At 40.1% G+C, this 15664-nt stretch overlaps 1 protein-coding gene across 3 annotated transcripts in view; it reads left to right on the forward strand.

The window, feature by feature from the left end:
• Nucleotides 1-15664, forward strand: part of cadm2a (cell adhesion molecule 2a) — a 199666-nt gene that overhangs the window by 171279 nt on the left and 12723 nt on the right. For 2 of the 3 annotated variants that reach the window (XM_079355276.1, XM_079355277.1), the window contains 4 exons: nt 7623-7784; nt 8194-8284; nt 8393-8571; nt 13173-13286. In XM_079355276.1, the coding sequence (XP_079211402.1) occupies nt 7623-7784; nt 8194-8284; nt 8393-8571; nt 13173-13286 (546 nt within the window). The remainder of the gene's footprint in view (nt 1-7622; nt 7785-8193; nt 8285-8392; nt 8572-13172; nt 13287-15664) is intronic. The other variant, XM_079355278.1, reaches the window with a different exon arrangement.

Genomic DNA, 15664 nt, shown 5'->3' on the forward strand with positions numbered 1-15664 from the left:
AATCGAGGAACTTTTTTAGATCCCTCTCTGTTTATAAATTTATAAATGCTGAACCTCATGTGGGTTTCAAAGGTGAATCCGAACATCACTTGCTTGTTTAACACCTGTATATCCTGAAAAGTAGGTGTCTGATTTTAATTAGCAGTTCATTTAATTCAGGAACTGTTCAGTAAAAACAAAAAAAAGTTTGCAGTATAGCGTAGACACAGTCAGTCTGACTTGTCATATATGACACTTTTTGAGAGGTTATTTGTCTGAATTAAACCGTAAAAAGAAAATGAGCGGGGGAGAAAAACACCCTTCACGTCTGACTTTCATAAATAAACATGAACACAAAGGGCAACACATGTTTATAATGCATGCACGTGAGCGTAGCTGTGCAGTAGTGCACTTGAAGTGTTCATCATCCCGACAGGATCAGGGTGTGTCCCATGTAAAAAAATAAAAATAAAAAAAAGCCATGTGATTGTGGGCGACCATGCTGGGAGTAAATGACAATTGTGACATATTGGTTTGGGATCTGGGGGAATAGAGAAGATTATATTACCGGCAGAGCCACTGGAGCAGTCCATCACCAGTTCGCATGCAGTTAACGGACAACCTATGCTAAGTGTGCGCGAGTGTGTATTTCTGTGTGTGAGCAAAACAGACAGATGGAGCAGACAGCCTGCATGTAAGGACATACGCTTTTGTGTGTGTACGACATGTGTGTGTGTGAGTGGATGCGGAATCCAATATTCATATTTCTCTGTCTCTTTGTCCCTCAGATCCCCTCAGTCCCCACCCAGTAATGATATATTTCTATCTCAGTTGCACACCGTAACCCAGGGAGACCTTTGCCAATATCACCACATGTAGCACTTGTTTACACACTACTGAACCAGAGGGAGCTGTGTGTGGACCGAGCAAAGGCAGAGATGAAATGAATATTTATGTCGAATAAGGGTGGGGATGTTGGTATTATCATACTCTCTGACCTAAACTGCGGAGGTTATTGCTTCATCATGTTACGCGAGAACTCTATTCCAAGGGGGCTTAAGGGGGGGAAAAAACGAGATTTGATTCAAATTCACTGGCAGCCGCAGCCCTATTCTGTTGTCAAACTTGTTAGTCAAGGACAAGGAACTATTGCTGCAGATCTTACTGGCACTGTTTAAGGTAGGTCGCTGTCTGCTGACTTTTCCGCACGCTATCACTCAAGTCTGCCTGTTCAGAGAGGGACTGAACAACCTCTCGAAATAGTGTCGTATTCCTTCATTTGTGGGTAATTGTCCTTGACGACCGTGTGTGAGAACAGAATAAGGCGTCCGTCATTATTCCGAGGTTTTCTCTGGAAAGTGCTTTTGAGGAAAGTGAATAGTGAACAGCTCCTGGAGCTCATTTTGAACAGCTGAAATGGACGAAACTGCAAATGACATTGTGAAAGTAAAAGAAGAATTAAGTCCAGGAATTCAAAGAAGTTTTCTCGCTACAAGAAAGTACATTTCCAGCCGTGTTAGACGGCCCTGAATGCTACTTCAGAAGTCTGTATTGGGACTACATTTATATGATCAAGCTCCCAGGAGTGCAGTGGATCAATGGCCATTAAAAATGTAATTTCAAGATGGCTCCTGCAAGTCACATTGCCATGAATAAAAGATGCCTCAGTCACACACACAAATTGCATATAAGCCCTCTCTATTGTGTGGATAGGTGTAGCCCAAAAACCCCACTTCTACTCAAGCGCACGTTTTATCCCAGCTCACGCTCAACATGAGATGGGTGAAAATCGGTTAGATTTTTATTACCTTTATCTCTATTAACTTTTTTTTTTTTTTTTTCTTTCTTTTTATGGTATCTATTCACATCTATTCAAACCTGAAAAGATTAGGTTTGGTTAAAAGCAGAAAATTCATGGCGCTTCACACATTGCCTTTTTGTCTTTAAACCTATTTCTCTTTGATTAAATATGCCTAAGTCGAAGTGAACCTCACTTAGCCTCTGTCTCTGGCATCATGTGAGTTTTTGATCAGGTTAACAGACTTGGACTTGTGGCGAAAGCAGAGGAGATCAGATTGCTACACCCACTGTCTACATCCATTTACAGCAGCATCGTAGAGGTGGAGCAGCTGTCCCATTTTAAATGCCAAGGCCAGAGCTCTTCCTTTGAGGTCAGGTTAAGAAAAAGAGGTCTTTATGGACTCACTGTAGACACCTCTTAGTTGTGAAAGCTGTGGGAGTTTCATGTGAGAAGAGGACGTTATACAGCGGCTGCCAGGCACTGATAGAAACTCTCCGAATTTAACAGTGCTCCCTGGTAGCACACTGGTGAGACAGGTGAGAGGATGCTTACAGGCTGCCAACAGGTCCCTCTAGCTCCCTGGACTCTGAAGAGTTGCCAGACTAAGTGAGAAGATAATTGAGAGGCCAATATATCATCACTGCACCTCAGAGAAGCTGGAACTGGCTGTGTATGAGAGCTCTTGTTCTAACTGATTGTCATGCAGCTGACTGGACAGGCGCTCAATGAAGCAAAACAAGCAATCTCTCAAGTGTTCATTTTTTATTTCAACAGTGCCAAATCAAAACAACATTTTTTCATGACATTTGACATAGAGTCATGCCTAGAGCATACTCTTTGCAATATCATATACGGAAACCCAATTTGAATCAACCATTAAGGTTGATACTGGCAGCAGTAACAGGGAAACCTTAAGCTGCAGACTCACTGGGCCTCGAAGAGGTTGTTGATTAAGGCCCAGTGGTAGACAGTCCTCTGCCCTTCCTATCTGATAACATATTTAGATTATTGTCACCCTCGCCCATGGTGGATTTTCCATTGTTCTTGCCTTAGAAAATTGTTTTAAATCTCATATGAGACACAGTTCAGGTTATGTTGAATCATCCCTCAGACCTTTTAGTGCCAGGATTAATCAGCTCTGTCGCTTCCCCCACCTATACAGTTCTCAGCAGTCTTCCTCCTTGCTCCCTTCATCTGTCTTTTTTTCTCTGTTGTCCCTTTTTCTATTGAAATGGCATAAAAGGGTCATATTCTTACATTATCACGCCTGTCATTTTTCTTTTCTAATCCTCTAAGGCTCACTGTTGGCTCACACCAGTGATGCAGTGCTCCAAGGATCCACCCACGGTTTAATGTGCTGGTCACAGCCAAACAGTACCAGGCTTTTTTTATATATATATAAAAGAGAGGTATTGCAGGTGGTTGGATGGAGCTATTTTAGCTATTGCTAAAACAAATCCAATGTTGAAAATGCACATCATGTTTGAGACGCATCATACTGTATGTATTGAATTAAATTGTTTGTGAATGTTTGGGCATTTCATTTAGATAAGCTCTTTGAGCAGATGTGAGCTAGTAACCGAAAAATGCAATTGTTGAACATCCAATAGGAGTAAAGATCAACACACTGTATGCAAGGCAGAAAAAAATCTTCAATCATTTAAATGTCCTGCTATTTTCATTTTTAGCTGATTGCAACTTAAATAAAATCATCTAAAAGGCTACACTGTTTACCCTATAAAATCAAATAAGTTGTTTATATTAAAGAACTAAATTTCCTTTTTTTAATGGTGAATATAAAGAGAATTCTGGCATAAATGAAAGAATATACTTTAGTGCTCGAGTGTTTGCTGTAACACACATTCTTGCCAACAAGGATCTCACCAGGCAGTATTCAGAATATGACTAAAGGCATCCGTGTGAGAACTAAACTTACAGAAATTATACTGGCCTAACTCTTTTCTCTCCACAAAAGATTAAGCTGACAAGCCTTTTTTTGTAGCTTTTTAGAGTCAAACACAGGAGCACAAATAGTTGAGATCAGGCTCAGAAGATGGATGGCAAGGTATTTGTTGCTGTCTTCAGGCGTTCTATTATTAGACTAAGAACGATCTGACTAAGAGAGCCAAGAAAAAATGTGAGGGCAGTTTTGGACAAAACACCCAGTGTTGCTGCGAGCTGCTGTATTCATAATAACAAGCTCATGGTCCCCCAGAAGATTTATCTTAAGTTTGCATGCCAGTTCGAATGAAAATAAATGAAAGAGAATCCAAACTTGGATATGTTATTTCTGCTGTATGTACAAAACTAATGGCATGATTCCCCAGCCCAGGCTAATCCTGGATCCGGGTTTTGCCAGAAACATCAATCTCAGCTCAACAATTAGGCACCTTGAAAGTAACCAGAGGTTGCCAGTTGCAGCTTAGAATCTCTGAGTTGCAGATATATAAGACATAACGTTCCCCATCTTTTTGATCGATCCCTAAAATAAGGAAGTGTTTGTGTGTTATGAGCTGAGCTAGATGAGTATCTTAATTGACAAGCCTGAGTTTGATGGCAGATCGATGTCAGCTGCTACTTTAAGCTGCACTTAAAATGTGATAAGATATTTATAGACCAATTATACCTTCACTCACCCACACTCTTGCACACAAACACTCTTGCACACACACACACTCTTGTGCACGCGTGTTGGCGCAGAAGCCCTCAAAGCGGACTGACATCTGGCATCACACAGAGGCAATCAGAATCAATCCAGCCTGACAGGATGTGGATGTTTAAAATGACTTTCTCAATCTACTTTGTTTCACTGCAGAGCATTTTAACAATCAAGAACCTCTTAGAAATATTATGAATGTACTAAGGGAAGAAATCTTGTGAGCCAACCTACAATAACAGATGAAGTACATGCAGAACATTCAGTTAGCTTCCACTGCTGAGTGCATTTGACATTGATTGAAGTGCTTTGTTTAAAATCTTGAACACCCAACATACAAGAGCAATCAAACACGCACAATTGGGGGATGATTCATTCAGTTTTTTGGTTAAAGCAGTTAACAGAAAAACTGGAAATGATGTTCCTCTTTTCAAATGTTTTATATATATATATACATATACATATACATATACATATACATATACATATACATACACTTACTTACTTATGTACTTGAGTGTTTGTGGGTCCTGAGTCTCGACCAGTTGAAAACTACTGAACAAAACAACAGTTCAGTATGTTGGATCAGTGTAGTAAACGTTGAGAATAACTAGAGAAAACAATAATGACAGGAGACAAACAGTAATACAAGTTTCATCTCAGAGAATCAGCTGGACTGAATCTATGCAATGTCCTCATAATGTGTCCTCATTAACCCCCTAAAAAAGCTCAACATAGAGAATATTAAACTGAGATTAGAGGAAACTGGCAGAGCGAGAGAGAGAGAGAGAGGGGTGTATTGCAGAAGTAGAGAGACAAGTTCAACAGATGCAGGAAGAAGCGGTCTATGAGGACGTGAGATAACTAATAAAAATTGGGGGAGAACATTTGCAACTCCTAAAGCATTATTAGATATTCAATATCCTCTCTAGCTCTCCTTTTCCTTTCCCTTTGTCCCCTGCAATCTCTTTCTTGTGTAGAAAACCCAGCCATTTTCCCTCTCTCCTGTTGTCAGGATGGATGTTGCTAACGCTGCAGACCTGTCAGTCATTCATCTCTAGGGGAGGCGGGCTCATTGCAGCGGTTTGGGGGAAGTCACTGAGCGGAATAGTTGATTGGCAGGATGGAGAGGGAGAGGAGACAGTGGGGTGGAATACTTGGAAAGTGGAGCAGATGAGCGCAGAGCAGAGGAGGATATGGAGCGTAAACAGTCTCTTTAGGAGGAACAAACAAAGGCCGTCTGCATGAGAGAGAGAGAGAGAGAGAGAGAGAGAGAGAGAGAGAGAGAGAGACTGTGCATGGACTGATGTTTCCCTGAATATTCAACTGAGAAAATAAAAAGGGACCCGATTGTACTGAACAGGGCAGCACTGGTTAAAACAGTGGTTGCTGGCATAATGTAAGCAGACAAGCTAACCCCAAAAGAGGTGTTGAACAGATGTGAAAGAACAATATAGGGGCATGCTTCATGATGGATACATATAAGCAATTACATTATGAAACAGCAAACAGTTAAAAGTAGTGGTGCATTGTGACTGCTGGCTCAAATTCAAGCACGTTGTCTGGGACAGGATGGGCAGTTTCTATTTCATAATACGTAATTAGCAGCTTCTAAATAAGGAGGAAAGCTCATGTCAAATGGGTTGGCTAGGTTTCTTTTTCACATGTTGGCGGATATTATCAAATCTCATCTGCCTCCTTAACACAGTTCTTGCATAATTCAGTATGATTTTTCTAAAGCATGCTCAGGAGGGCAACAAGGTATCACAAGTTTTCTGTGCAGGCGGATTAAAACGAGCAGGAGTGAGCTGAACTGTATGAATAAGCTGTCCTGGCTATCACTTGTTCAGCCATTCTGCATCTAGTTGAAACTGCTCATTCGGACAGTTAAAAGATCACGAACAGTGTGTCCAGCTCTTGTTGCACAGTTACACAGACCAAGAGGAAATTAGTGTTGAGGAAAGGAAATTTCTGGCCTTTTAGTTAGCCCCAGTGGCCACGCCCACTCAGGAAGCTGTTTTAGATGCATTATAACGGAGTGTCATCGCAAGCGTTCAACTGATCACTAGGAAAACCGACAGGTGGGAGTGTCTCTTAGGGGACATTGTTTTGATCTTTTTCAGCCTTTAAAGTAATTAACTTCAGGGGACTGGATATTTTATGGGCAGTACTGTCAATAGGTCAATAATGATATTGATATATCGGAACAGCTCTTATTAGCAAGGTATGTTTATCCTCTATGTGTTATTAAATTCAGGTTTAATCACTTGCTTCAAAGCCCTACTACAGCATTTTAAGAGCACTTTTTTTATGGTTAAAGATTGGTGTCCAGAGGGCTGGCCATGAAACTTAAATCAAACACAGTTTGCCTGTATCACTAGGGAAGCAAGTGATTCAAAAAGCAGAATGATGTGATCAAGCAGCGGGCCAGATTTCAGGACATCATTTCGCTCATTTGCAGAAGCAGAGTTGTCCGATACGTTGGCACTGATCAGGATGTAGATGTGAAAAGAGAGGTGGATCAGCTGTTTCCTGGTAATACAAGGCAGGTGTTGCAGGGAGAGATCAGGTTGTACAGATGGAGAGAGCTGTGCATAATCATACTTTGCAACAAGGCTGATTGAAGTTGTTGCCAAACGTTGGTTTTTGTCCCAATGAGGCTGGAAATTTGTATCAGTTAGAAGAGTTGAAAGTGAAATGCAATAATGTGAGATCAGCAGAGGTGCGAGATGTGGCCGAAAGTAATAAAAATGATCTGTGGTGTGAATATACACATTACATTAAAAGACTGTTTCGTGCAGATGGGTGTGTTTTTTGTAGAAATGCCAAAGGAGCTTCCAGGGAAATGCATGATGGGAGCCAATATAATCATTAGTTTGCTTTCTCTTTTAATAAATCCTTTTTCAGTCCAGCAGTCTTACAAGGACGATTGTTTTCCAAAAAGTCAGAGACCTGAAGAATGAAGATATAACCAGTGTAAAGATACCGTGAAATTTCCATTCCAGGGTTTTATGTATTGCATTATAACTTTAATCTGTATGGGTACAATACCCTGGAGTCTGGCTGTAGCTGTGAAGCAGGACTTACCTAAAATGTTAAACACATGGGCATCACATTAGTGTACAGCCAGCCCACCTTGCAAGATGAATGTGCCGTATCTGTGACAGTGTGCAACTCTCTCCAAAGGTGCCAAAGAGGTGAATGCAAGTGGGAAGACATTCACGGTACGGAGCTCTCTGCAGCTGCACGTGGACAGAGATGATGATGGAGTGGCCTACACCTGCAAAGTGGACCATGTGGCTCTCACACAGTCGCCGCAGCAGGCCACTGAAGTACTGGAGGTCCACTGTGAGTGTCCATACACACAAAGAAATGCACACTCTCAGACACATGCACGTGGATTTTACACGTGGACAAGGGGGAGGATGTAAACAGCACATGTAGAAAGTTACTGTATCAGCTATCAGACACTTTAATTATACTTGTTAAAAAAACACCAAGGATCTCTCTGATGTATGATTCTGAACTATAAAAGCACAAACTGATGTATTTCAGCGTGAAGCTAAAGGAGTCTAGCAAGGGTGCTGAAACTGCTCCGTTTCTTTAAAGGGCTTCATGGTCATGTCTTGACAACAAACCGTTGTTTGTTTTAATTTGATATCAGATTTACTATAGAGAATTCAGGTCAAACTAAATCTTTATGAGTCAAAGACAACATTTCAGTATGGAGTACTTCATGTCCTTTTATCCTTCCTAGATGCCCCTCGTGTGGAGATCATCAAATCTCTCGGTGTCCCTCAGGAGGGTCAGTACTTAAAGCTGGAGTGTGACTCCAAAGGAAACCCTTCGTAAGTCCCTCTAATTCTGTGACAGTTCGTGTCAGCCTTTTTTTATAATGCTTCAGACAGAAATATGTCCTACAACTTGTTTCTCTTTCAAATCCTTTGTCCTCCCAGGCCGGATCCTGTGAAGTGGACAAAGGACGGGGCTGAACTTCCTGACCTGGACAGGATGATTGTAGAGGGGAGGGACCTCACCTTTACTTCACTCAATAAGACAGATAATGGCACCTACCGCTGTGAAGCCGGCAACCACCTAGGGACCAGCAGTGCTGAATATGTACTCTTCGTCTATGGTGAGTTCAAAGGACAGGCTGGTGTACTGTATAGGTAGTTACTGTATGTGTCTTGTGATTGTGGCTAAAAATAAGGTAGGCACACTGACTGGCAGTATATACTTTAAATATTCTATGTTTGATTATTAATTACTATTGTAATTACTCAAAAAGAGAGTGTATCCCCAAAAGTCACCGTAACTAAAGTTAAATGTGCTTCTATGAAAAAAGAAACTAAAAGCTACTGGCTGGATATTTAAAAACGGACCAATATATTGGTCTTCATTTAGGTCCCGCCTCTGCCATGGCAGCAGTACTATCTTTAAGGTTTCTGGTTGACACCTCAATTGGCCAATCATATCAGGGTGGCCAATGCCAGCCCACACCAAACCCTGGACAACATTTGATGTCTTTGACTCAAGTAATGCTGCGAAAAATAAATAAATTATTCTTTATTCCATAGCCCAAACAAGGATTACAATACCTCCTGTTCTGCATCGTGCATCAATGCTTAGAGTGATTAGTGGTAGCGTCTATCACAGAGAGAATAAGAGCCTCAGGTGGCAGAAATGCCACCAACTGTCTTCCCTTAAATACACCTGCATCCCAGATCCTACACACATGAACACAAACACACTGCAGAGATGAAATGTGTGAGGGAGGCAGAATTTAGTGCTGCGTTGTCAGGAGTATCACCAGGAAGGATAAGTAATTCCTAGTAACGCCAGAGGAGGTGGAGGATAAAGGGACTCAGTGTGAGGGAAAACAGATAGTTTCTCCAATGTCATTTGTCTTTTGGCATTAAGTAATAGAGCTTTAAAAAAATGAACGGTGACACATCCCCTTCCCCTCTATTTTAGGAACTAAGTTAGTGTGTGATGAGGGATGAAAAGGAAGGTAGTTTTTTTGGCCAGAGAGACCATATGACTGAAGGCAAAAGAAAATTCCCCTAAGTGGATCAATAGAATATGACATTATTATTACTACATGCACCTGAGGGGTCCCGTTTTCTCTCCTATTTAAAAGCGGATGAAAAACATTAGAGAATAAACCACTCAGGTGCCGATGCCTTTGACTTGGCAGAGCTGGAGCGCTTTCTAGTATGTTCTTGACTGTCCTTGGTGGATCTACAGTAATAACCAGATGTGGAGCTGATGAAGGATGCGACCAAGGTTACTATCAATAGTTCATGAAGTGCTTTCTGCTTGTCGAAGTCGAGGCCAACATTTGAAAAACCTTTGAGTGAAGGACATGAGGAAATCAAAATGCCACAAATGCTATAGGAGGAAATAACTTTCGTATTAGTGGAGGAACATACTTAAGTATAGTCATATTTGATTGTTTAATGTGATATGGGTAAATTACTCACTACGATGTTCCCCAGTTTTTATGAATCAAGATAATACAGAATTAAAGTATGCACCCTTTGGAAAAACAAACTTGTGGCAAAAAATCCAATATTATAAAGATAGAGTCTGAAGAAAGACTGTAAATACACTTAATAAAAAAAATTTTGGCAGTCATAAATTCCTTGTCCATTTTCAGGAAGTATGATGTAATCTTTAAAAAAATCATGTGTGGGTCTGCTGTCCACGCTGAGTAGGTGTTTTGTTTGTATGCCAACCACATTTTAAATTTCAGGTAAATAAGGCTGATATAGTTTATATATCTGAGAAAAAGCAACATTTTTGCTAAGGTCCTGTCATTACACAAATAGTACCAAGAACAGTGAAGTGTTTTGAGAGACTAATGAATACAAATAAGACTGTGAATGTCATACAGTACATATATTTAAACTTCTTAATGAAAGGCAACCTGTTTACTAGCTCTGGTGCTTGAGTGAAATTACAGTGAGTTAAACCAAGGGTTACTGTGACAAAGTAAAATGAAAGATACAATATATTGTAAAGTGTGACGACCCCTGACTGTGTCAGTGCTCTTCCTGCTGTTTTGTATCTCTCCTCACTCAGGTAGTCTTCAAGCAGAAATGGGTGGAGCCAATTAATGTGATCTGATACACCTGAGCAGGCTGGGCCTGAGGATTAGAGTTGGCTCTGTCTCTCACTCAGGGGTCAACACTTCACACATTCAACATTGCAACCACCACTGATTTACTGACTGTGCGTGCTTTGATTCTTTGCAAAGAGTTAAATAAATACTGGAAAGATTTGAATAACTGTCAAAAACTGTGTGGTCTCCCATACTTGTGACCTCCTGAGCCGGGTCGTAACATAAAGCATCCCAACATTCACAGTGCTGTTAGTTCAGATGTTAAGTAGAAACCAAACATTCACATACGTGGTAAATGGCATACTGTTTAAACGTCTGAGTCTTATTTGTCAATGTACTACTTGCTTTTACTTTTATCTTGTCTGAACTGTAGAGCACTTTTTTTCTTCTTTTTGAAAAGTGTGATAAATAGAGCTATTTTTATTGGTATTATCACCTCGTTTAACTTCCCCCTGGTGCTGATGTGTGTGCACCAAAAATTCTCTCAAATGCCAGCTGAATGTTACAACAAGAATAACCAATGATCTAAATGAGGGTGACGTTATTAAACTGACAAATTCTTTGCCACAAAATGGCAATTGGGTATTGGAGGGTCAAAGAACTCCATCCAGATTCATTACATGTTCTTTTGAAATGGCACTCAGTCTGTTCCCACCCTTCATTAGTGATTAGCACACCTTTTACCTTTATACAATTGCGGCTATAAAATACCTTTTAAATGGCTCTCCTCAGACGACGAGACATTTTCCCTCTCCTCTCCTGAAGATATGTACTTAGCTGCTTAGTAATTCACGCTGAGGCTGAAATGTCACCAAGACGACTTGGCCCTGAGAAGGACTCTCACGGCCAATTAAAAGCCTCTAGCTCACTGTAAAAACCAGCGTGGATGAACATTACAGTCGCGGTGCTTGTGTAACCTCATTAACTTTCTTACACAATGTTTCATTCCCATTTTGCCGTGCCTCTAACATGCGACCATCAGAAACGCTGCCTTTAAGAAGTTTAAGACAGACCTTGCTAACATGAATCATTTGCACAGATCATTTGTCCTACTTCTTTCTTTTTTTTGGTTTGATCCAACTTTTGTTGTTGTTTAAAGGCTCCTATAGTGCAAGTCTTTGCAGACATAGGCCAGTGTAAGCTGGAGGTTAATCATCTTTAGTAGAGCAATGATTTTAACATTCAGAAGAAGAATATCTTACAATGAATCATCATTTTAAGGGAAATACATAGCAATAAGACTCTAATGTGAGGAAGTCAACTTTTTCACTCTTACAATTTAAACACATAAAAGAAAAACCTTACTCAAGCGGCTGGCTACTCCCACCCATGTGAAAAATAGTCTACATCGAGACTCCTTTAGAATCCTTTAGTTTCCTGAATGAACATATCATTGAAATTGAGCCCTAATGTTCTTAAGAAGCAATCCTTAAAGGTTTAATACAGAAGATGTGTTACAAATTTAGCTAAGGAAAAAATGTCTCTTCACATGTGTCGTCACTGTGTCGTGTACTATTATTATATAAGAAGTGATAACTACGCAGCTACACAAATAAAAATAATGAACACCAATTAGAGTAGATGGATTCATTAAAAAGATGCACTTTACAATTAAAAAAACGGTTTATTTATTTGTGAGGAGTTTCCATTGACTCTGTCTTTTTGTGGTGTCTAGCCGCATTTCTCATACAAAATATTATTGCCCTGAATTTTCAGGGCTCAGCATCCTGAGTGCAAAAATGCCCTTACTATCAGCTGTTTGTTTTCATTTTTAAGATTTGTTTTTTGGGCTCTTTGCCTTTATTCAATAGGACAGCAGATGGAGTAGGAAAACAAGGAGAGAGAGAGAGAGGGGAATCAAATGCAGGAAAGGAGCCAAAGGCCAGTTTTTATAACAGTGCTCACAGTTTAAGCTAGTTTGACTTTTGAAACACTGCCGCACCCGTCAATGTCACATCTCATTCACCAACTGATCAAAAGCATTCAAGGTGTGTGACTTCTGATAGCAGCTTTGTCAACAACAATAGTGGAGGACAAAGCTATTTTTCAGGGTACAATTTCCAGGTTTAGCGTAGATGCTAATGTCAGTACAAGATTCCATTACATCACTTTATGTTTTCTTGATGATATTACCCTTAAAGGTAAATATTAATAACATGGAAATATTTAAAACAGACCCTACTGAGTGAAGCAAAAGTCAACTTTTGTACCCTAGCAACAATAAGTGCCAGTGAGCAGCACTCGGAAACTGAGGTTGTGGGTGCTGCCAGCACAAAATGCACCTAAGTGGACACAGGCCCTTATCCTCTAAATTATAATTATTGCACTAGTGACCCAGAAAAGGGTACTACAGTGCTTGAATTAATGCATATTACTCAATATGCATTATTTAGCATTAAAAAGCAATTCATAATTTCATTGTAGCACAACACTGACATTTTGTGTGAATGCTTTCAACCATCATAATTTTCCTTTTGTCTTTTAACATCACCGTATTATGTTTTGCTCAGTTTTTGTTGATTCTTTAAAGTATCTAACTTCCCCCATGTGAATTTACTTCTGTTGTTGTATTTTTCGTGTATATGTGTCTGTTTGTCTGTCCCTTTCACCAGACGCCCCCACAACCCCACCTCCATCCACCACTCCCCTCTTACATCCCATCCCTCCAGATCCTACAGCTCTATTAGGCACCCACGACTCAGACCCCACAGTCACTGGCAACAGAGGTACAGTACCAACCCACACATCTCCACAGCCCCCTCAGCATGCTTCTGTATATTCCCTCTGTCCTATTACTTCTCTCTCAGCTATTTCACTGGCTCAAGCTTCAGGTTTCTTGTCTTGTGTAGTCACACACTGAGACACTTGAATAACATCTCGATACAAAGTTGTTCCTCTGACAAAATTATTCATTTTTTCTCAGACTTTCCTTGATCTAGCTTTTAATTCCTTTCTACCCTTTGAGAACTCTAAACATAAACTGTTTTCTCTCTCCAACGGACTATGATAACATATTTTTTTGACTGACCTAATTCAGATTTCCAATGCCTATTCGATAATCTGGGTTGTTTTATTCAAAACAAGCCTTGCTGTTCAAATACTCTGTCCACTGTATCCTTGGCATTTCAAAGACTTCAGTACTTCTGTGCCTTGAAACCTCAAAGAAGCAAATGTCATGTCCAACTGAAAATGTCTGGCCACTGGAGACATACCATCATGACTCCTAATGCTGCACGAATTCTTAGAGAATTCTGACTTGAAAAGAGGGTTAACATAGCTTTTTTGGTGTTCTTAGAGGACCTATTTCTGAGGAATATGACAACTATTGATTTAATCCTTTATAGCATTATATAAAATATGAATAATACTGTGTCATCCACAGTTTGATAAAAGAAAAGTTATGAAGGCATAAATGCTTAGATTTCCACACATTCCACAGAGGCGTACAGCATGAGAAGAACTACAGCCAAAGATTTCTATTTTAAAATCATTCTCATTTGGGCCTCCTAGACTAATGCCTGCCACTCAAAACTATTTGTCTGGGTACTACCTGCCGAAGAGTAGTGTTAATTTTCCCTGACAAAAACTGACGTTTTGACATGTCATTGCCATTTCTTCAGGTAGTTGTAACCAGAAGGTCACTGGTGCCTGTCATGACAGCAACCGAAGACCTTACTGTTTGTCCCAAGAAAGATGTTCTCAAAAGGGTAGAGGTACTGCTGACTTTAATGAGGGAATTGCTGGGTGATAAAAGGAACAATCTGAGGAATTTGTGAATTCTGCCAACACAGTAGAGGTAGAATACTTAAGTGGAGGGGAAGCCTTGCCCTTACTTCTGTTGTAGATCATTTTGTTGGTGGCACAAGATGGTTAAGAAGGATGCAGTGCTCAGGAAGTGAACTGACACCTCTCTTGCTAACAGCATAATATCCAGACTCGGTCCATTCTAGGACTTAGCGGACAACCCCAAAGTTTCCAACCCAAGTCCCTACTGACTGAGCCACTGCTGCCCCAAAATGCTATTTTTCAACTTTTGATGAGGGTGTTGATAAAGATACCGAGTAGAAGTGTCAGTGCTCTAAACAGAAGACTTTACAAAACGTAGGTTAATCAAGAGGGTTCATAGAAGAATGTACAAAGCCATGCTTGGACACTTCTGTGTTTGAAAGGTCTTTGTTTTGTTGGGTGGTACCAACATGCCATTGTTTTTGGTAATCCAGTCTTTAATAGTTCAGCACACTATTGAATGTCAACTTGTTTGTGCAAATGTTTTGTCTTCTCACCAGTTCTTTTTGAATAAATGCAGTGTCCGGCTTGATGAACTTAGGATTGATCCCTGTGCTCTTAACAAATTCGTTCTGTTGTTGTAAATAATACATTCCGTTCAATTTCCTCAGTGGTCACCATTTTATCTCCTCAATTGGCAGATTTGATCATCATCTGTGGAGTTTATAAGTCATCAAAAGGAATGCATTTAGCTTCTTAGAGAAATCCTTCTTCAGACAAGTGTTCCAAGATCTCCTACTGAGCTGGCTCCATATTTAAAGAAGACTGCTGAGTTGGTTTAGGATTCTGACCAAGATAACTGGTAGCCTCTCTATGGAGGCTCTTTGGCACATTAACATGCCAGAGGGATGTCATATCCCACCTGACTAGTGAGAGCATTAGGATCATTAAGAAGAAAACAACTTGGGGAAATGGGCTATTCGCTTCACTGTGACCTAGATAAGCAAAAGTTTAAAGATAGATTTTATGCATTTCACTTAAAAAGATGGCCCACCTAGCATATAGGTATCCAAAGGATATTACTAAAATCAACATTTTTTTAAGTCTTGAAGAGGGATGCAAATGTTCCACAAAAAGAGTTGATTAGTTAGCACAAAAAATTTAAATCGATTTTGTCAAGATTACTTCTTTGGTTGAGTTTCAGTTTCTCAATTCATACCGCCTTTTGGCATGCTGACACTTAAACTATATTGCCGACATAGCTCCATGTCTGGTACAGTGAAAAAATATGTCAATCAAAGTTTTTGAGTGGCATGCCAATTTAAATCTTTTGTGCTGTGATATGCTGTAAATGCAAAATAGTTTTCCTGACTCCTAT

This window comes from Symphodus melops (assembly GCF_947650265.1).
Source record: "Symphodus melops genome assembly, chromosome: 11".
NCBI classification, from domain to species: domain Eukaryota; kingdom Metazoa; phylum Chordata; class Actinopteri; order Labriformes; family Labridae; genus Symphodus; species Symphodus melops.